At 57.7% G+C, this 21,013-nt stretch overlaps 2 protein-coding genes across 6 annotated transcripts in view; one reads left to right on the top strand and one right to left on the bottom strand.

The window, feature by feature from the left end:
* Positions 1 to 11,905, bottom strand: part of TMEM143 (transmembrane protein 143) — a 22,125-nt gene extending 10,220 nt beyond the window's left edge. Inside the window, exons 1-4 of one of the 2 annotated variants that reach the window (XM_039247010.1) lie at positions 11,754 to 11,905; positions 11,163 to 11,403; positions 9,298 to 9,402; positions 37 to 231 (exon numbers count right to left, since the gene is read on the bottom strand). In XM_039247010.1, the coding sequence (XP_039102941.1) occupies positions 37 to 231; positions 9,298 to 9,402; positions 11,163 to 11,403; positions 11,754 to 11,776 (564 nt within the window). In that variant the 5' untranslated portion in view covers positions 11,777 to 11,905. The remainder of the gene's footprint in view (positions 1 to 36; positions 232 to 9,297; positions 9,403 to 11,162; positions 11,404 to 11,753) is intronic. The other variant, XM_039247006.1, reaches the window with a different exon arrangement.
* Positions 11,195 to 21,013, top strand: SYNGR4 (synaptogyrin 4). 4 transcript variants are annotated; one of them, XM_039247039.1, is made up of 5 exons: positions 11,195 to 11,216; positions 13,188 to 13,390; positions 18,521 to 18,758; positions 20,367 to 20,506; positions 20,725 to 21,013. In XM_039247039.1, the coding sequence occupies exons 2-5, from the start codon at positions 13,298 to 13,300 to the stop codon at positions 20,941 to 20,943; spliced, it is 690 nt and encodes a 229-aa protein (XP_039102970.1). In that variant the 5' UTR covers positions 11,195 to 11,216; positions 13,188 to 13,297; the 3' UTR covers positions 20,944 to 21,013. The 4 variants fall into 4 exon arrangements, with proteins under 4 accessions (XP_039102970.1, XP_039102977.1, XP_039102960.1 ...); XM_039247046.1 differs by lacking the exon at positions 11,195 to 11,216 and adding an exon at positions 12,056 to 12,216; XM_039247029.1 differs by lacking the exon at positions 11,195 to 11,216 and adding an exon at positions 12,056 to 12,270.

Here is a 21,013-nt window from a genome sequence, read left to right as displayed (position 1 = left end):
GGGGGTTGGGTCCTCCTCTGGAAGACAGGCACCCACCTGGACCTCATCCTGAGGGTGGTGCACCACCAGAGCGTAGGCCAGCGTGTCCTCAGACAGCGGCGAGAAGTTGGCCTGGGCCAGAAGGGGCTCCAGGGCCTGGAGCACTTCCTGCTCGTTGGATAGACGCTGTGGGTCCGTGAGCAAGGGCTGGTCGAGGGTCTCCCTGTCGGGGTTGATGGGGTCATACAAGGCCTAAAGAGAGAGTCAGAGAGAAGAAAAACGGGCTAGGGCGCAGCGTGAGGGACAGTCCCTGGCCCCATCCCTCGGAGGACGGGGGGCCCCAGGGCCCGTGCTGGGCCCTCTTCCCACGCACCCGAAATAGCCTCGTTCTTCCCCTGACGATGTGCGTCTCTGTGTATCTGTGCGCGACTCACACCTCCAGCCCGACCTGTCCTCCGGGATTCTAGACCTGATATCCAGTTCCGGGGCACGAACCTCTGTCCTAGGCCCCTCCCCCAGTAACAGACGGGGAGGTGATACAGAGATGCACAGAGAGAATACGTTTCCCGGCCTCTCAGGCTATGTGTGGCCAGGAGGCGGGCTTCGGCCATAGAATGGGGGTCCACCTTCCCTCTCACTTCTTGCCCCCCTGAACTTCCACTCTTTCCCTTCCTCTGCCAGCTTCAAACACTGCTTTGCCCACGGCTCAGTTTTGACCACGCAGAGACGAAAACGGTGTCCCGAGTAAGGGCACAGCAGCAAGACAGGGGGAACCTAGGTTCTAGAATAATCTGTAGAACCCTGGCCCACTTACCACAGGACCACTAGGTGAGAGAGAAGTAATCCCCCACCGTCTTTAAACCATCCTGCCGTGGGGTCTGCTTTGTTACAGCAGCTAAGCCTTTATTTATACTGACTGATGCAAATGATGTCACGGCCCCCCCTCAAATCCAGCAAGCCAAGCCCCCAGGTCACATCCGTCCACACCCATCTTCCCACAAAAATCCCATCCTGGGGGAGCGTCTGACCCTTGATTTTGGCTCAGGGCAGGATCCCAGAGTTGTGGGATCAAGCTCCGTGTCAGGCTGACACTGAGTGTGGAGCCTATTTAAGATTCTCTCCCTCTCTCTCTCTCTCTGCCCCTCTCCCCTGCTCACATTCTCTCTAAAATTAAAAGTGAACAAACAAATACCGTTCTGGGTTTCCCTTCCCAAACCTCCCTCCGGCCCCCAGCCAGCCTTGGCCTCTACCCTGAGCTCAGAGACTCATATTCAAAGATCTCTTTGACACTCCCATTTGGAAAGGCCACCTTACTTCTAACATGGCCCGAGGCGAGGGCTTCCTCTCCTCCTCGCCCCTCCCCCAGCCTTCTCCCTTCAGGAGAGGACAGAGCAGAAGAGGAACAGAGAGAGGGAGACACAGAATCCGAATCAGGCTCCAGGCTCCGAGCTGTCAGCACAGAGCCCAACGCAGGGCTCGAACCCACTAGCCACGAGATCATGACCTGAGCCGAAGTCAGAGACTTAACCAACAGAGCCACCCAGGCTCCCCTTCTCTCCCCACTTGCCTGTCGCGCTCCATGAAACTGTCGCACCAAGAGCTCTTTTAGACTATAAATAGACCCCAGCCCACTACCCCCTCCCCGCGGTGGCTTCCCCCTGCCCTTAGAATAAACACCAGAATCGTTCCACCGCCTCCAGTCCCTGGCAAACTGGCCTCCACCCCGCGCACCTCATCTCTGCACCCGCCCCTCCCTACCCACCGCGGGAAAACCTGTGGACTGAACGAATGCACGAACAAATGAAGGAGTGAGCGAGTGAACTTCCGGGTGCCTGGCCTATTGACCGGCTCCGGGATGACGTGGGACTTCTGCCGGACTGTCCAGCCAGCCTACAGGGGAGTCAGGCCCGACTCTCCGCGGCTCCCAGGAGAGGCGGCCTTAAGGGACAACCCGTCGAGGCCAAGGGCAGGTCGGAGGAGAGAGGGGTCCGCCAGCGGCAGGGGCGGCCCGGGCGCAGGTTTGGGGGTGGGGAGGCCCAGGACCTCGGGAGAGACCGCGGCAGGGAGCCGGGGCGGGCCTAGCAAACCCCCGGGGCGACTCCAGCCCGGAGCCCCAGGCCCGTCCAGGTCTGTGCCGGAAGTCGCTCAGGTTCTCAGACTCACGCGGTGACCTTGAGAAATTCCACTTCCGGGACAGAGCTGCGGCGCCAGCGGGAGGAAGCTCGGCCCGGAGGAGAGGGAAGCGTGTATTCAGCAGGCATCCTCGGCCGACCTGGTTTCTCTCTTCTGGGCACCTCACCTCCCGAAACCGGAAGCCGCAGGTGACCCCTGCGGCTCCCCTCCCCCACACCGCCAGGCCGGCTGCTGATTCTCCCTCCAAAACAGGCCCCACTCCAGCCACACCACCACCCCCGCTTCCTGCCTGGATGCGGCCACCAGCCTTCTCAGTGGTCTCCCCAAACCCCCTCGCCCCCCCCCGCCCCTGCTCAACCATCTCTTCTCTCTTCTGTCCACGGCAGCCGAGACTCTATCCAGCCTGACAACGATAGTGATCGAGGACTATGCACATTTATACAGCGCTTACTGTGTGTCCGGCGCGGTTTGAAGCAGGTTGTATACATGCTCTCACAATATGATGATGGTCCTGTTGTTACTCTCATTCACAGATGTGGGAAATGAGGCACAGAGAGGTTAAGGAACTGCCTGAGGTCACACAGCCAGGAAGGGGTACACCAGGAAGTACACATCTAACCATGTCAGTCTCCTGCTAAAATCATTGCAAGGCTCTCACTGCCCTCACGGAGTAGGACCATGCTCTGGACTGTGTCCTGCAAGGCCTCCCAGGACTAGCACCATAATCCCCCTGAGTGGCTCACAATGGTTTTAGCTCCTCCACACCCGGGGATGTTGCACATGCTGCTAAGAGACGCTCCCTGCCCCCCACTCGGTGCCTCCTTCCCTTTCCAATACTCTTCTATCATATTCCAGCTCCCTTATGGCTCTCAAAAAGCCTTCCCCCATTCCTTAGGCTGAGCAGAGCCGCCTTGCGCAGTTGGGCAGATTGTGCACTGCACAAATGTGCCAGTCTATATAAGCACCGTTGTTATGTGCTGTAGACCTATAATTTATCATAGCAGTCACCCTTTCAGATGGAAATAAAGGGCCTAGAGCAGCACATTCCAACAGAACTGCCTCCAAGGATATAAACAGCTAGATCCGCACCATCGGATAGCTCACCGCGGGTCACAGGCGGCTCCTGAGCGCTTGACACACGGTGAACACAACTGAAGAACGGAATTTCTAAATTTTATTTCCTTCCAACGCTCCCAGATTGAAACGGCCGCATGTGGGTAGCAGCTACCCCTATTACGTGCACCCACCGGGCGGAGGAAAAGGGCGCGATTTTCTAATACGCACACAGACGTCGGTACAGAAATCAGGGTCACGCTTTGTTATCCGCTGGGACGAACCGGGCCCTGGGGTTCACTGTCTGCATGTTTCAGTTCATCGGGGGAGGGCGTCTGCCTCACGACTGGCCCCGCCACCCCAGTTCAGCTGTCTGCGGGGAGGGAACAGGCCCGGATTTGCGGCTCAGGCGGGTCCCAAGCTCCAGACTTACATGCCAAGAGCCTACTCGACGCTTGGCCACTGACGTCCGACGGGCACCCGACGGGCATCATCTCAAATGCACTACGTCCCACACTGGGGTCCTGAGACTCCTCCCCAGACGGGCTCCTCCTGTCACGTGACCCAGCTAAGAAGAGGCCAAGTCCATCCTTCCAGGCGCTCACACTGAACCCATCGGCAAGTCCCTGATGGACCCCACTCAAAACAGATCCGGAATCCGACCACCGCTTCCCCCCCCACCTCCCACCCCTCCTCCTCCACGCGCCAGGTCTGAGCCCCCATTACCCCTGACCTGCTCCCATCCTCCAGTCCCAACCCAGTCTGTTCCCCGGGCAGCCACCAGAGGGCGCCTGTTGTGATCGAAGTCAGCTCACATCCCACTGCGTAGCTCCGTCTGGTGGCTTCCACCTCACTCAGAGTCAAAGCAAAGTCCTCACTGTGTCCCACAAGGCTCTAGGCCCCAGTCCCCTCTCTGTCCTATCTCCAGCCCTCTCCCCAGTGCTCACTCTCGGCTCTAGCCCCACCAGCCTCCTTGCTGTTCCTCCTATACACCACGCATACCCCTGCCACAGGGCCTTTGCACTTACTGTTCCCATAGATCTCCTCATGGCTCTCACTCTTGCCTCCTCTGGGCCCTGTTCAAATGTCACTGCCTCAGTGAGGCCTCCCCTGACTACTCTACCTAATATGGCAAAATATTCCTTCTTATTAGGGTTACCAGATTTAGCAAAAAAAAAAAAAAAAAATTTCAATACTGTATACCAGGTGAGATTTGATTTCCAGATCAACAACTAATCATTTTTCAGCCTCAGTATGTCCTGTGCAATATTTGAGGGCTGTATTACATAGGACGAAATTGTATTTTAAAAAAATGATTCATGGCTTATCTGAAATTCAAATTTAATGAGGTGGAGAGGGTTGAACGGTGTCCTCTAAAAATTCATGCTCCCCCCCCCCCCCCAGTACCTCACACTGATCTCATTTGGAAATAGGCTCCTTGCAGGTCTAAGGAGGTGAGAATCCCAGGTGAGATCACCCTGCTCCACCCTCAGAGCCTCTGGGAGAAAGCCACCCGCCCGCACTTTGACTTTGGACTTCTTCATGGAAAGTCGTGATGCCAGCGGTCAGAAATGAATAAACTGGGCGTCCCTGCCTTGATCTAGCAATCTTCTCCTTAGTACTTAGCACCTCTTTACCCATTTTACTTCCTTACCTTTTTTCTTTTTTTTTAATTCTTTTAAGTGAACTCTACCCCGACATGGGGCTCAAATTCATGCCCCCAGGATCAAGAGTCACATATGGTCTCAACTGCATACGCGCCGGGCCAACCAGGCGCCCCTACTCCTTTGCCTTCTCGAGGATCTGGCTCCTTCCCTGGAATGTGATCCCGTGAGGCAGAGATGCACATCGGTTGCACATTGGTCAGGCTCACCACCACGCCCTGGGGCCTGGAAGGATCGGGAGCACACAGTAGGCGCTCAAGAAACATCTACTGTAGGGACGCCTGGGTGGCTCAGCGGGTTAAGCATCCGACTTTAGGTCATGATCTCACGGTTCGTGCCCCACGTCAGGCTCTGTGCTGACAGCTAGTTCAGAGCCTGGAGCCTGTTTTGGATTCTGTGTCTCCCTCTCTCTCTGACCCTCCCCTGCTCACGCTGTCTCTCTCTCTCTTTCTCAGAAATAAAAAAAGAAAAAAAAAAAAAAAGAAACATCTACTGTGCGTTCGCGGATGAACAAAGGGGCGCTGGCAGAGGTCACCCATGCAGCTAGTGAACAATGAAGCTAGCTGTTCTCTTCTTGGCCCAGGCCACTCCCTCAAGGGACTTGGGTCGTTGAGTCCCACCAGGCTCTGCCCCTTGTCTCTTCTCCTCTTAGCATCTCAGCTTAGAATCTCTGTCTCAGGGGGGATATACATCTTTGCTGTATATGTTTTCTATGTTCCTTTATGTTTTTAAATTTTTTTAATCTTTAAGTTTATTTATTTTCGAGAGAGAGCGCCCGCGCGCACACAAGCATGAGTGGGGGGTAGGGGTAGAGAGAGAGAGAGAGAGAGAATCCCAAGCAGGCTTTGCACTGTCAGCATAGAGCCCAGTAAGGGGCTCAAACCTACGAACTGTGAGATCATGACCTGAGCCGAAATCAAAAGTCAGATGCCTAACCAACTGAGTCACCCAGGCACCCCTATTTATTTATTTTTTAAAGTTTATTTACTTATGTCGAGAGAGAGAAAGAGAGAGAAAGCAGGAGAGGGGCAGAGAGAATCCCAAGCAGGCTCCATGCTGTCAGTGCCGAGCCCAACACGGGGCTCGAACCCATGAACCATGAGATCGTGACCTGAGCAGAGATCAAGAGCCGGGCACTTAACAGACTGATCCACCCAGGCGCCCCACATGTTCCTATATATTTAAATGTTCATATAATAAAACGATTTTGGGGGCACCTGGGGGGCTCAGTCGGTGAGCGTCCGACTTGGGCTCAGGTCATGATCTCACGGTTCATAAGTTCGAGCCCCGCGTCAGGCTGTCTGCTGTCAGCACAGAGCCCGCCTCGGATCCTCTGTCCCCCTCTGTCTGCTCCTCCCCCATTTGTGCTCTCTCGAAAAGAAATAAAGCACATTTTTACAAAAGTATTAAATAAATAAATAAAATGATTTTTTAAGACAGTGTTTTTGAAAAACCCTGCCTCCCAGGGCCCCAGGCCAGGGCTCAGACGCAGTCGGACACTGGAGCAAATCCTAACTCTGCCAGCCCCGCTCAGAGCCTCAGATTCTGCGTCTGCAAATGGGGCTAAGGCGGCTCCCCCTCGACCCCACAGGAAGGAGTCGGTGGGCCCGACACAGCGTGAGCGCTCAGCAATACGGGGCTGTTGTCATTACTGTCAGAGCAAAGAGAGGCCGTGAGCGAGGGCAGCGGCTGTGTGGCCGGAAGGGCCCACCAAGCAGGGCTCTTGGTTTCGGCTCATGACCTCACGGTTCGTGAGATCGAGCCCCATGTCGGGCTCTGCGCTGACAGCACAGACCCTGCTTGGGATTTTTTCTCTTCCTCTCTCTGCCCCTCCCTGATCATGCTTGCTCGCTCTCTCTCACTCTCTCTCAAAATAACAAATAAATATAAATAAATAAACTTAAAAAAAAAATAGAGCAGGGGCGCCTGGGTGGCTTAGTCGGTTAAGCATCCGACTTTCGCTTAGGTCATGATCTCGCGGTTCGTGGGTTCGAGCCCGCGTCGGGCTCTGTGCTGACTGACAGTTCAGAGCCTGGAGCCTGTTTCAGTCTGTGACTCCCTCTCTCTCTGACCCTCCCCTGCTCACGCTGTCTCTCTCTCTCTCTCTCTCCTAGAAATAAATAAAAAAACATTAAAAAAAAAATAGAGCATCTTGGTTTCCCTGGGGACTGGGGGCACAGCAGCCAGTCTATGCTAACAATGTGGTTTCTGGCGGGGCCTTGGGCCATGAAGTAGCAGTTTGACCCCCGAGGGGCTGGTGACTGAGTAGCTAAGGTCAACTACGCAGGTGCACACACACACAAACACACACACACACACACACACCAGTTAAAATCCTGGACACAAGTTGGGGCACCTGGCTGGCCTATGGGCAGGGTACACGAGTCTTGAGTCTTGATCTTGTGAGTTCAAGCCTCATGTTAGCTGTAGAGATTATTTAAAAATAACATCTTTAGAGGGGTGCCCGGGTGGCTCAGTCAGTTGAGCGTCCGACTTCGGCTCAGGTCATGATCTCACGCAGCGTGGGTTCAAGCCCCATGTTGGGCTCTGTGCTGACAGCTCAGAGCCTGGAGCCTGCTTCGGCTTCTGTGTCTCCCTCTCCCTCTGCCCCTCCCCTGCTCACACTGTCTCTCTCTCAAAGATAAATAAACATTAAGAGAATAATCTTTAGGGCCGCCTGGGTGGCTCAGTCAGTTAAATATCCGACTCTTGGTTTTGGCTCAGGTCATGATATCACAGTTGTGACATTGAGCCCAGAATGAGCCTCTGCGCTGACAGCACAGTGCCTGCTTGGGATTCTCTCTCTTGCTCTCAAAATAAATAAATGAACTTAAAAATTACTGAATCAATTAATTAAATCTTAAAAAAAAAAAAAAAAAAAAAACCTTGGACACCAGGGCTCCGGTGAACCTCCCTGATGGGCAATACTCCAGACTTGCTGTCGCACGTCGCTGGTGGGAAACCCAAGTGTCGGCCGCCAAGACCCCTCGGAGGGACACCAGGAAGCGCGCCTGGCCTCCCCTGGCCCCCCCAAACCCCACCCCCCCGGTCCCATTGCCTTTTTCTTTTCACTGATTTTGTTCGCCCTCCTTCCGTTGTTATAAGCCATTACTGAGAGCAGAACGGCTTTTCTGAGCTCTGTGAGTCCCGCACAGGAGAGTCCTGACCTGGTCACGGTCTCGGGGACCCCGACGCAGCCAGGATCCCTGGAGGGGGAAGGAGGGGGACACGGAGACTGTGGCTTCCTGACGTCCCTCTCTCCCAGGGCTCTGCTTCTCTCTCTGGCTGTCTCCGTGGCTGCCCCTCCCCCCCGTTCTAGTTCCCCTTCCTGATCTCAAGGCTGGGCTGACCCTTTGGGGGGCTTGTTTAGTACCATCTAAGGGCTCCCAGGGGTGCTTCTCAGCCCAGCCCCCTCCCCTGACCCCCAGAGCCCACATGCAGGTCCATCGCTCTACAGTGCTGGCTAATAAGCATCTAAGATTCCTAAGTGCGAGACTGAGCTCTCGTCTGGGCCACAGATCTGCCTCCCGCCCCCGCCCTGTCTTCCGCCGGCTCCGTAAAGGGCAGCTCCATTCTTCTAGAGGAGCTGGAGGCCCCCCCCCCCGACTTCTTCCTTCCCCCTCGTCGCCCGCCCGCACAGCCCAATGCCAATGCCTTCTAGCCATTACCAGCGTCGAGCCCACTTTGCCCCACGTCCACCGCTATTACTCTTGCTGGGGTGGCCATTACCCCTCAGCTGGACAAACATAATAGGCTCTGAATAGATCTCCCTGCCTCTGACAGTCTGTTCCAGAAGCAGCCTGTTAATGCCTAAATCAGCACACGTCCCTCCTCTGCTCGGCAGCCCTCCTGCGGTTCCCAGCTAACTTAAAAGTCAAGGCAGAGTCCTCCCCACTGGCCACAAGGCCAGGCACAGTTTGCACCCCCCCACCCCCCATGCCTCTGTGCCTTCCTCTCCCGCCCTCTCTCCCTTGCTCACTCCCCTCCAGACACAGCAGTCCCCTAGGGTTCTTCCAACAGCCATACCCCAGGGCCTTTGCATTTGCTTTTTCCCCTCGGCTTGGAATGTGCCCACCTCACCCCCTCCCCCGCCTCTAGACACCCATCAGGCTCTCTCCCGGTCTTCACTGAGGTCTTCACTCACCTGTCACCTCTTCAGAGAAGTCTTCCCTGACCACCCTGTTGAAAACACGCCTTCGCGCCACCCTTCCCCCTCCCCTCCCGCTCCTCTGCTGCGTTGTCCTTCACCGTAATTGCCACTCTGGGCATCGCATTCTATATTAATTTCCTTAACATCTCCCCCAAGCAGACTGTGGGCCCCAGGAGGGTCCCGCTGCATCCCCCCACCCCCCACCCCCCGCCTCAGAGCCGTGCCAAGGGCTCTCGGAGGATCAGTCCTGAATGAATGGGTGATGGGTAAGGGCTCAAGCACGCCGAGGGGCCAGGAGCCGCGGAGCCGCGTCCTCACCTGCAGCCGCGCCAGGATGTGGTGATAATGGAACAAGGTGCAGAAGTCCACGTGCGCCACGAACTCCTCCAAAGCCGCCTTGTCCGCGGGGCCGGCATGGAATTCCTGTAACCTCAGGAAGCAAAACTCCCCTGTAGGCCTCTTTCCCCTGACTGTCGGGGAGGCCTTCTTTCTCTGGCAGCTCTGGGGTTTCTAAAAGTTTGTTGTGGGGGCGCCTGGGTGCCTCAGTCGGTTAAGGGTAGGACTTCGGCTCAGGTCATGGTCTCGTGGTTCATGAGTTCGAGCCCCGCAGTCGGGTTCTGTGCTGACAGCTCAGAGCCTGGAGCCCGGCTTCGGATTCTGTATCTCCTCTCTCTCTCTCCCCGTCCCCCGCTCATACTGTGTCTTTCTCAAAAATAAATAAACATTAATTTTTTTTTAAAATTTTAAATTTAGCTTTGTTTGGGGATGGGGGAGGCCAGTTGTGCTGACCAAGAAACTGTGACAGCCCTGTAGAGTGGAAACCAGACAGCTGATGGGGCGCCTGGTTGGCTCAGTCGGTTGAGCAACCCCGACTCTTGATCTTGGCTCAGGTCCTGATCTCAAGCTTTTGTGAGATCGATCCTCATGTCGGACTTTTGTGTTGACAGCAGGGAGCCTGCTTGGGATTCTTTCTCCCTCTCTCTCTGCCCTTCTCCCACCCCGTCTCTCTCTATAAACATTTTTTTGGGGAAAAAGCAACAGCTGAAAAAGCCAGAGGGGCAAGTTCGGACTTTGACACTCGCCAACATTCACACAATGCTTATTGTGTACCACCCGCTGTTCACTGGCATATCATCCCCCACAGAGATGGATGGAATTCTAACCCATTTTTCAGAAGTGGAAACTGAGGCTCAGGGGCAAGTCACTTGAGTCTCAAAAAGAGAAGCTGAAACTCCGAGCCAGGCCTGTGTGACTCCTGAACACACATATTTAACTCCTTCTTCCTACCTCGGAGCCGTAGGGGAATGTCTTTACCTCTCTGAGCCTGTTCCCTTAATCACCGGCAGAGGATCACACCCTCTTGGGCAGAGAGCAATGGTGAGAATCTGACGCCCTTGTGTGTCCATACACCGACATGTGTGTCTATGTATGTCTGTACTTATGTGTGTGCTTGTGGGTCGAGTCTAGAACATGTCTTAGTATTCACAGAGGTGTTCAAGCAATAATTTTTAAGTGAATGAATGATAATCCTCACTAATGACACGTAGGATGCTGATAGTGGGGCACGAGCTTAGCTCTGGAGCCGGACCAGGACTCCCAGTGGAGCAAGTGCCTAACGCCTCACCACAGACCATGCTCTGGAGTCATGACCATGTCGGTGCAAACCTGGGCCACAACGACATAGCCTTGAGTAAGGCACTTTCCTTCCCCTGTTTTATTTACCTCATCTGTAAAATGGGGATGGTGGAAGTATCTCTCTTACTGGGTTGTTGTGATGATCCAACAATGTATGGGAAAAGCTTAGCACAGGAAGAGCTCTTCTACAGGAAGAGCTCAAGCAGTGTGATAACTATGATTAAAGCTTTGTAAGTATGGTTAATTATTATTAGGTAGCAGTATTTTGCAGAGGGAAAAACCCATGCCCCAGAGAAGGCTTGTTCAAGCCCCCAGAACAAGCTTGAGTCTAGAATCTCAACTACATCTGCATCTCACAGGGCACCCCGCCCCCCGCCCGCCAACCGCGCCGCATTCCAACGCCACGCCCACCTGGGCGTATAAAAGGAACGGGAACTACAACTCCCAGGAGGCACCAGGACAGCCCTCTGTGGCCTGTAGGGCTGTGCCCCCGCGATGCCTGCCGGGAGTCGTAGTCCCCAGGCCCTTGGACCCGGGACAGGCGGTACCTGTATCAGGAGGCGGAGCAGCTGCTCCTTGGAGAACGGGATGAACCGCTCGCGGTACTGCTGGGCCCAGTCGCGGGGCTCCGTGGGGTTCCACATCTTGCGGTACTCCCCCATCTTGGCCGCCAGAGACGACAAGGCCCGGGGGGGCCCGAGAAGCGTGGGCAATAGGGACCATACTCGGACCCTGGATCCCCAGACCCCCCGGATCATGAACAGCATAGCCAGACCCTTTCCCTGGAGCCTAAACGAGGGAAATGAGCAGGGGTCAAAGGTCATCTAGAGGAAAAGCACCGTCTCCACCTCCAGGGGCCGTCCCAACTCCAGGCAGGGCGCAGAGCCCATCTGCCCGTCTTGTAGCCCATATTGCCTGTGCCCTCCCACACTGCTCATTTGGCCTGCGCCCCAGACAGGGGTCAGAGATTTTTGAGTCCTGGGGCGTTTTTCGGGCCCAGAGGCCCTTTAGCTGAATAACGGGTTTCTGCTGGGTCTAAGCAACGGGTGGATCTTAGGAGCATAGGAGAGGCTCGGAAAGGCTACATAGGGGATGCAGGGCGGCCCTCCCCCGGCCATGCAATCCGCCCTCTCCCTCACCTTAGCCAACGCTCGACTGTCATTGAGCCTCCTGCGCATGTGTAGGAAGGTGTCCTGTGTCCCCAAGGTTCGGCTTCAGCCTGCAGTAGGACGCATGCGCAAAGCCTGGGTCATGGAACGCTGTCCATCTTTCCTCCGGCGCCTAGTCTCAAGTGCGCGTGCGCAATCTGCCATCCTTTCTTTATTTGAGCGCGGCGCATGCGTTGCGGAAGGGTCTCCTTGTCCGCGTGTTTCAAAGAGAAGGGGGCGGAGCGGGCGCGAGACTCCCGGGAGGACCGGGGCAGGGCAGAGCTCCCGCGCGCAGCCAGCCAACGGCGGGCGGCCCAACGTCCGCCGAGGCCCCGCCCCCGCTTGTGTCAGCTCCTGAGTAGGCGGGGAAATGGCGGGGACGGGGCTTGGCCGCAGCCAATCAGCTCTGGAGGAGCGAAAAGGCGGGAAAAGGCGGAACCAAAAGAAGGCGGAGGTGGCGCCAGAGACCAGGAGGGTAGGGTGGGCGGAAGGAAGAGCCGGCCTCCAGGTGACGCAGACCGGACCTCCAGAGTAGGGGTGGCCCTTTGTCAGGCAGGATCACCCCCCAGCCCCACCACCCCCATTCCAGGTCCTTAAAGGGAAGACTCCAATTCTAAAAAGGTAGCCTGGTGCCTAATTTTGACAGGACAGCTCAGTTCTGAGCCCGTGTCCCCCACACCTGTGAGGTCCGGCCCCCAGGCTTGCACTTCCGTGAAGATGGAGTTGAATTCTAAGGGGGAACCCTTATCCTAAGAAAATAAACCCAAGTCGTGAGGACAGCCTCAAATCCACCCTGACATGCTTGGGCTCTCCAGTATGGGTGCTGTCCCCCCAAAACATGGAAGGGATTCCTGTGGTTCGGACCTCACAGGGGACCTGATCTACAGTCTGGCACCCCCCTGGTCCCTGGAAAATCCTTCTCGGGTCTTCTTAGAGAACACAGTCCTCAGAATGAGCCCTCTGGCTTCTGTGTCAGGGACGTGACCCCAATATCCCAGCCCTCTCCCCACGCCTCCTCCCTGCCCTGGGATCCCCTCACCCTGCACCTGCACCTCTGGGCCCCAGGCAGCCCCCCTCACCCTACACTAGGGTTGCATTCCCGACCCCTCCAACCCCCATTCCTGGGACAACGCCCCAGCAACCCCTTTACACTGTACCCCCATCTCTGGAATTCTCAGAAGCTCCCTTACCCTGTCCCCCATTCACGGGGCCCTCGGCCACCCTCTCACCCTACACCCCCAACTTCTGGGTCCCCTACCAGCCCCTTCACCCTGTGCCCCAAATCCTCAGAACCCTGGTAGACCCCAGCCTTGAGACACCCCCCCCCAGCACCATCTACCCTATGCCCCTATTCCTGGGATGCCGGGCAGCTCCTTCCCCCCACGCCCGCAACTCTAACCTCCCACTGGCCATCTTATCTTGCAGCAGCCCAGCCCGGGGTGGTCCTGGACCCTCTGGAGGGCGGCGGCGTCCAGCAAGCAGCACCCAGCACCCCTGCCCCCGCCTCCCGGGGCCCCAGGAGCAGGGCGGCCGCCATGCACATCCCCGAAAGCCTCCAGGATCTGGCGAACAGTGAAGCCGTGCAGTTTCTCAAGAGGCCGAAGACAATCACCCGGATCTTTGCAGGGGTGAGGCCCTCCCGTGGGGACCCGACTGCCCCTCGGGTGACAGGACATAGTGTGGTAGAGGCAGGGGTGGGGGGGAAGGAAGCAGCCAGATGGGGACAGCAGAGCAAAAGGCAGCTAGTAACTAGTCACCCAGCCACAGGCCCTGTGCTGCCCTGACCACTTAGTAATTCTCACGGGGACGAACCACTCGCCCCGGGTCCGAGCGACGAGCCCCGTTTGTGAGATGAGGAAACAGCATCAGGGAAAGCGAAGTCGCGGGTCACAGGCTGCACTGTCCAATGCGGCGGCCACAAGCCACATACGGCTTTTGCAGTGTAAGCTCAATAAACGACAAGATTCCAGTCCTCAGTCACGTCGGCCACTTTTCGGATGCCCACCAGCCACGCGCGGCTCTTATAGTGGGTGGTGCAGATCTAGAGCATTTCGGCCATGGTGGAAGCTTCCATTGGACAGCGTTGGCCGAGGACATGAGGGAAGAGGCAGGGCCGGGATTCAAACTGGGGGTCTGTGACAGGCCAGGGCCCGTTCATTTCCTAGCTTGCGGACAAGGGGCCAGGAGAGGCGCAGGGCTGGGAATAAAGAGGGGTGTGGTGGCGGGGGAGGAAAGTTGGTCACATGCACCTAAGATACCAGGCATTGGGGGAGGGGGTCACTGTGTGCCAGGCTTTCTGCCAAGCAAGGGCTTTACAGGCGTGTGTTTGCTCATTACCACGTTCCCAGAGTCGAAGCAACTGGACTCACATCCTCATTCAACCCAGACTTGGCTGTGTGACCTTGAGCCAAGCACCCAGCCTCTCTGGGCCTTCTCTGCTCCCCTTCGACAGCGATGGAAACGGAGGCGCAGGGAGGGAATGAGACTTGACTGGGGTGGTGGGAGTAGGTGGGGTGCCCTGGATTGAATCCAGAGCGTCTCCTCCCTACCCTTTCTGGAACCTGTGGACAGAGAGAGGATCAGAAAGGGCCTGGCTCAGAATCCGCGCTGTCCGCATGGGGCCGCACACTCCCCACTCTGCCTGGGCCGGTCCTGCTTCAGTTAGCAGGAGCTCCAGCTTTCATTTCAAAAGCGCCCCCGTTTTGTCGGGGACCTGACCCGGTCACCCTAGGTCTGTGTGACCTTGAGAAGGTGGCTTGACCTCCCTGAACCTCTATACCCTCGTGTGTAAGAAAAAAACCCTCATACTCTGGGAAGGATCGTGTGGAAATGAAACCAATTTATGCCCCTAAACTGATAAGCAATAATCACTCCTTTTTTTTAAGTGTATTTATTTATTTTCAGAGAGAGAGAGAGAGCAAGCAGGGGAGGAGCAGAGAGAGAGGGAAAAAGAGAATCCCAGCGGGGTGTGGGGATCAAACTCAGGGACCAGAGATCATGCCCTGGGCCAAAAACCGAGCCCCCAGGCGCCCCAATAATCACCCCTCAAATAGTAATTCTTTTTATGACAGGCCTTTGCTGTGAGCCAGGAGATGGCTTTGGGGGACCCAGGGTGACAGGGACGTGTGGGCCTTGGCGTTCTCATCCAGGGGAATTACGAATCCCGCATTCTGAGTCCCTCCCTGGTGCTAGCTCTTGTCACCGTGAGGAGGTACAGCTAGGACGCGGGGCATCACTACCCCTGTTTGACCCAGGGGGAAACTGAGGCTCACGGGTGTTGAGTGACTTGCCCAAGGACGTCACCAGCTGGCGAGCGAGTCAAAAGGATCCTCGCGCCTCCCCAGCTCCGGAAGGAAAAGTGGGTGGCGAGGTAGAAGGAGGCCCAGCTGGTGTGGTCTGGGGTGGGGGAGGGGGAGGGAAGGGCCGCCAACTGCGCCAGACGTTTTGGTCACGGACTTTGCCCGCCGCCTCCCTCCTCCTTCCCCCCTGGCCTGGCTCCCCAGTAGGGAGTCTCTGGGCAGCTGGTGCCCTTGACCTCACCGCCGCCTGCCAGCTGGTGCCTTAACTGATGAATCTTTGCTCCTTTCCTGGGGACGGGCCAAGGAGGGTGTGGAAGGAGGTCGGATTCTGGCTTCAGGGGGCTGGGGTCCCTTCTGCCCAGCTGGGCGCCCCCCTTCCCTGAGTCTCCAGTGCCCGGGGCGTGCGCCACAGCCCAAGGTTTCCGGGGTCACTGGGCAAAGAGCCCACAGGCCCAGAAGTCAGGATTCCAGTCCCCAGTCCTTCACTGACTGACCTTGAGAGGAGGGTTCGCCTCTCCGGTCATGAGGACTGCCATCAGGCCTCGGCCCCCACCCCCTCTTCACAGCACAGGGACAGACTGGGAAACTGAGGCTCCAAGGGGTGCGTGACTTGCCCAAGGCCGCACGGCTGGTGAAGTCAGAGGCGCCTGGCTCTCTCCACTCCGCCGTAACGGCTTCCATTAATCACCTGTGAAGCAGCAGCGACTTGGTAACATCTACCGCGTGGGGCTGGTGCGAGGGAGGCAGCGGCGGTAACGTGGACACAGGCTCGTGATCGATGGTCCGTCCGGCCCTGGACCTGGCTGTGTCCCCGAGCAGCAGGGCGAGAGGCTCCCCCTCCGTGGACTCCTGGCCCCGAAACAGGGAACAGATGTGGACAGCCTTGGGTAGCGCTCTAGTGCCGACCAGAAGCAGCACTGGCTGTTATTGTGATCGTGATTTTTTTTAATGCTTATTTATTTTTGAGAGAGAAGAGAGAGAGCACGAGCAGGGAGGGGGACAGAGGATCCGGAGCGAGGTTCCACGCCGACAGCCGAGAGCCCGACGCAGGGCTCGAACTCACGAACCGTGAGATCATGACCTGAGCCAAAGTTGGACGCTGAACCAACCGAGCTCCCCAGGGGGGCCCCTGTTGTCAAGATTTTCTTCAGAGAAGGCAATTAAGGGAAAGGATAAAGGAGGAGGAACAGAAGCTGAGGAGTTTAGGGGCACCCCCCATCGTTTGCCTCCTCCATTCCCGCCTGAAGGGCAGTGCAGGAGCGAAGAAGGGTCCAGAGTGACTTTCAGCATGCGTTGGCTGAAGTCCAGACTGGCGCTGGGGATAGAGAGGAGGGTCTCACAGCAAGCCTGTCCGGGAGGAATTCAAATTCTAGTGAATTCCTTCCCCATGCCTGCTCCCTCCCCCGGCTCCGGTCCCCAACACTACTGAGTCCAATCAATCACCACGTCCAGATTTCCGTCCTAAATATCTCTGGATTCCCCAGAGCTCTGACCTCAGCTCAGGCCCCAGCATTTCTGCCTGGGCCTCCCCACCAATCTCCTCTCTGGTCTCTCAGCCGCTCCTCTCGCCCCCTCCAATCCATTGCGACCCTGGAGATTTTCTCTGACCCCCAGGGCCAAGTCTAACCCTGGCCACCCTCTGCTCAGAACACTTCCGTGCATGAAGCTAAATCCGAGTAAGATGTACATTTCACTCCCCACGGGCTCCCAGCTCAAGGCCCCTCTGTCTGGTGTTCAAGGTGCCTCGGGGTCGGGCCCCTGCCCACTTTGCCAGGCTCCTCTCCTGCTAGATCCCTGCAATGAGACTTCTCTCCAGCCCTGGAAGAGCCTATTCTGCACCATCTGGCCTCTGCACACAGTCTCACCCCTGGCACGCCCCTCCCGCCCGGTCTGCCTGAAAAACTTCTCATTCTTTACCGTGCAGTTCACACCTCTCCTTATTTCTTCCTAAATCCAACCCCACAACCTTGACTCTCTCCCAGACCCCAGCCTCCTCCCTAGCCTCCCGACCTCCAGTCTCACCCCCACCCCCAGCCTGTCTCTACATAGGCCCCAGATCTGCCCCACCCTCCTCTGCTCGCAGCTCTGCTGTGGCTCCCTATTGCCCCCCAGACAATGTCCTCATTTGTCAGCCTTCCTCACCCAGCGACACTCCGCAGAGCCGTCACCTCATCCGCAAAGCCCCCCCGGAACAACTCCCCACCACCCACCCCATACACACACCCATTCCTTCTATGTGCGTCTGGGGCAAATCAATGTCCGGATGGACTGATCTGGGAACCTCGCCCTCAAGGCGTCCGGGTCAGCGTGAGGTGGTACAGCAGGGCCTTAAAGCAGGTTCGCGAACAAGGCGACCTTGGTTCAAATCCAGGCACCGCCACTTCCCAGCTTGTTGGCTCTGGGCAACTCCCCAGCCTCTCTGGGCCTTGGTTCCATTGTGGAAAGAAGTGGGGGTATTAGTAGTACCCACATCCTAGCTCGGCTGTGTGGCTGACTCTGGCTCGCTCACTCTCGCTCTCCCTCGATCACTCCCTGGCTCGCTGGTGGAGTACTTGAGCGGCATTTAATAAATAAACACTGTAGTACTCCCGTGTGCTGTCTGCAGCTTGCACAGAGAGGAAGCTACTGTGTCGTGAGGTTCTGTCTGCTTTTTCAAAAAGTCCTGGAGCAAAAAACGAAGGGGTGGGGGGAGAAGAGAAAACTGGTAACGTTTGTTAGGGACTGAATGCTTGTCACGTTTCCCTCTGTACCTTTTTGTGTTTTTGGAATATTTCACAAATTTATTTATTTTTAAAATCTTTTTTAATGTTTTTTATTTATTTCTGAGAGAGAGACAGCGTGAGCAGGGGAGGGTCAGAGAGAGAGGGAGACACAGAATCTGAAACAGGCTCCAGGCTCTGAGCACAGAGCCCGACGCGGGGCTCGAACCCACAAACCGTGAGATCATGACCTGAGCCGAAGTCGGACGCCTAACCGACTGAGTCACCCAGGCGCCCCACAAATTTATTTTTAAAAAATTAGTAGGAACTAGGCAAGCAGGGAGGGAAGAGGAAGAACGGGCAGAGGAGAGGGGTGGAGGCAGAGAGAATGATGTGACAGCAAATGCCAAAGATCGGCACGTGTCCCTAGCACCACACCAGGCATTTTGTATGGGCCCCTGGGTTTGGTAACAGGTACCCGTTGGTGGGAAGCAGAGGGGAGCGTGTGCGAGGCAGGGGCAAGTGGGGAGAGGTGAACTTGGAAGAGCGAGAGAGCAATTACAGACTGGGCAGGAGGGTGGGGCGTGAAAGGACCTGGGGGGGTGCTGGGGGGGGGGACTGAGGGAGGAGGCCGTGGGGGGAGGGCCAAGGGGGAGGGAACGAGGGGCCGCAGGAGGGACAGGCCCCGCTCAGGGACAGGGAGAGAAGGGGTGGGGACCTGGGAGGGCTCCGCTCAGTGCCTGGAAACCCCTCCCCGCAGGTCTTCTCCCTCATCGTCTTCTCCTCCCTGCTGACCGACGGCTACCAGAACAAGACAGAGTCTTCGAGGCTGCACTGCGTGTTCAACAGCAACAGCGTGGCCTGCAGCTTCGCCGTGGGGGCCGGCCTGCTGGCCTTCGTCACCTGCCTGGCCTTCCTGGCCCTCGACACCCACGAAAGCCGCCTGGGCAGCCCCCGCTTCAAGACGGCCTTCCAGCTCCTGGACTGCATCGTGGCTGGTGAGCACCCCCCCCATCCCTCGGCCGGCCAGAGCCTCCCCCCCACACCGCCGCCCCCACACGTGCCCGCAGTCTCGCCCCTCCCTTCTAGAAGCTCTTCTGCACCTGCAGTGTCCCCCCCTCCAGGGAATTATTACTCATCCTTTAGACTCAGCGTGAGGGTCACCTCTTCCGACCCCCAGGCTAATTCTAGAAGCCTCCCTTCTGCCCTGCTTTTTCCTGGCATTCACCTCCCTTCTTCACAGAACGTTTCTTGAAAAGCCACCCGGTGGCGGGAGGTGGGGTTCCGGGCCGAGCCGGGCAAACTGGAGTTTGAAATCTCCACTCGGGCACCTCGTCGCCCCGGGGACTCAGCAGCTCTCTTCCTCTCTCTGGGCTTCAGTAAAGCTGGGATGAAAACCCCCACAAGGCAGCGCTTTCCTGGGGACGCGGGAGAGGAAGGAGGCCGGTAGCAGTGGGGACCTTTTCTGGACACTTCCCACGTGTCGGGCACAGAGCCAAGGGCTCACGTGCCTTGTCTCATCTGTCCCTCAGGACCACCTGAGGTGGGAAGTCGTGTTTTGTTTTTTTTTTTGCAGAGGAGGAAACTGAGGCACGGGGAGATTACATAATTGGGCACACAGCTGCTAAGTGGCAGTTCCAGGCTTCAGAGTGAAGTCTCGCGGGGCGCCTGGGTGGCTTAGTCAGTTAAGCGTCCGACTTTTGCGTAGGTCATGATCTCGCGGTTCATGGGTTCGAGCCCCGCGTCGGGCTCTGTGCTGACTGCCAGCCCAGAGCCTGGAGCCTGTTTCAGTCTGTGACTCCCTCTCTCTGACCCTCCTCTGCTCACGCTGTCTCTCTCTCTCTCTCCTAGAAATAAAAAAATAAAATTTAAAAATAAAAAGTGAAGTCTCGCATCCCAACCACTGCTGGGTACCCTAGATGGGGGCTGGCATACAGTAAGCGCTAAATAAATGAGCTCCTTTACCTCAGGCCCTGGGGTTTCATCCCCTCAGTCTGATCTCAACTGTCTCCTCCTCCTCCTCCCCTCCCCTCCCTCCCACCCCTTTCTCCCCTCCCCCTCTCCCTTCCCCTCCTCTTCCTCCTCTCCCTCCTGTCTCTCCATGTCCTCCTTCCCCTCCTCCCCTCCCCCTCCTCCCCTCCCCCTCTCCCTTCCCCTCCTCTCCCTCCTCTCCCTCCTGTCTCTCCATGTCCTCCTCCCCCTCCTCCCCCTCCTCTTCCCCTCCTCCTCCCCCTCCTCCTCCTTCTCTCCCTCCTCCTGCTACTACTCCTCCTCCTCTGCACCAGGATGGGCTCCAGCGTTTCAGGGCTGGGAGGCCCCTCAAAAGTCAGAGTCCAGGGCCCTCCCAGAGGACTCTGTGCGAGGACAGGAAGGTTCCCCACCTGCGCCCCCCACTACGGAGCCCCGGCCCCACGTGGCCCCTGAGCACCTGAAGCGGGGCCGGGGCTACAGAGGGGGCATTGCTACCCCCGCTTCACCTGACCGCCTGCGAGCAGCCAGGGCGGTGGGCGACGCGGCTCCCGCAGGGGCGGCCCACTGCCCGCAGCCCGCGCCCTTCCTGAGCCGCCCCCCCCGCCCCCGCCTCTCTTCTCTCCCGCGGCCCCCAGTCCTGTGGACGGGCGTCTGGTTCGTGGGCTTCTGCTTCCTGGCCAACCAGTGGCAGCATTCGCCACCCGACGGGTTCCTCCTGGGGATCAGCAGCGCCAAGGCCGCCCTCACCTTCACCTTCTTCTCCGTGCTCGGCTGGGTGAGTGAGGGTGGGCCCCCTCCTCGGGGCGGGCCTGGGGGGGGCGAGTGGGGGAGGGCGCCTCCCAGGGCCTCTGCCAGCCCCTTCTGTGACCGGGCGGCCTGGAAAGGAGGCGCCCTCACCCCGAGCGGGTGTCCCCGCGAGGCCCCGCCTGGCCCCGCCCCCCGCTGCCCTGCCTAGCCCGCGCCAGCCTCCCGCGTGCCCCTCTCTGCCCGCAGATGCTCCAGGCCTACCTGGCGCTCCAGGACCTCCGGAATGACTCCCCGGTCCCTTACAAGCGCTCCCTGGATGAAGGTGGGGTGGTGCTGACTGCCCTGCCCCCGCCCTCTGCCGTCGGCCCCGTCCACACGCCCGCCGCAGACCCCAACAGCCTGAGCTGCGGCACCTCCGCCCTCTCCCCCTACCTGAGCACGCCCAAGGCCCCCGCCTCGCCATGATGCCGGACAACTGAACACCCTCACCCACGTCAGTAAAGAGACGGGCCTCCCTCCAGGCCTTCTGAAAACA

This window comes from Hyaena hyaena, unplaced genomic scaffold, assembly GCF_003009895.1.
Source record: "Hyaena hyaena isolate Hyena2069 unplaced genomic scaffold, ASM300989v1 scaffold_9, whole genome shotgun sequence".
Taxonomy (NCBI): Eukaryota; Metazoa; Chordata; class Mammalia; order Carnivora; family Hyaenidae; genus Hyaena; species Hyaena hyaena.
Note: the sequence above shows the minus strand (reverse complement) of the source record. Positions and strands in the feature narration are given on the sequence as shown.

Bases quoted from the DNA above. Each gene is read 5' to 3' on its own strand.
- SYNGR4 (XM_039247039.1), top strand. From the start codon at position 13,298: ATGCACATCCCCGAAAGCCTCCAGGATCTGGCGAACAGTGAAGCCGTG. The intron at 18,759-20,366 runs GTGAGCACCCCC...CGCGGCCCCCAG, and splicing joins CCTGGACTGCATCGTGGCTG to TCCTGTGGACGGGCGTCTGG. The intron at 20,507-20,724 runs GTGAGTGAGGGT...CTCTGCCCGCAG, and splicing joins TCTTCTCCGTGCTCGGCTGG to ATGCTCCAGGCCTACCTGGC.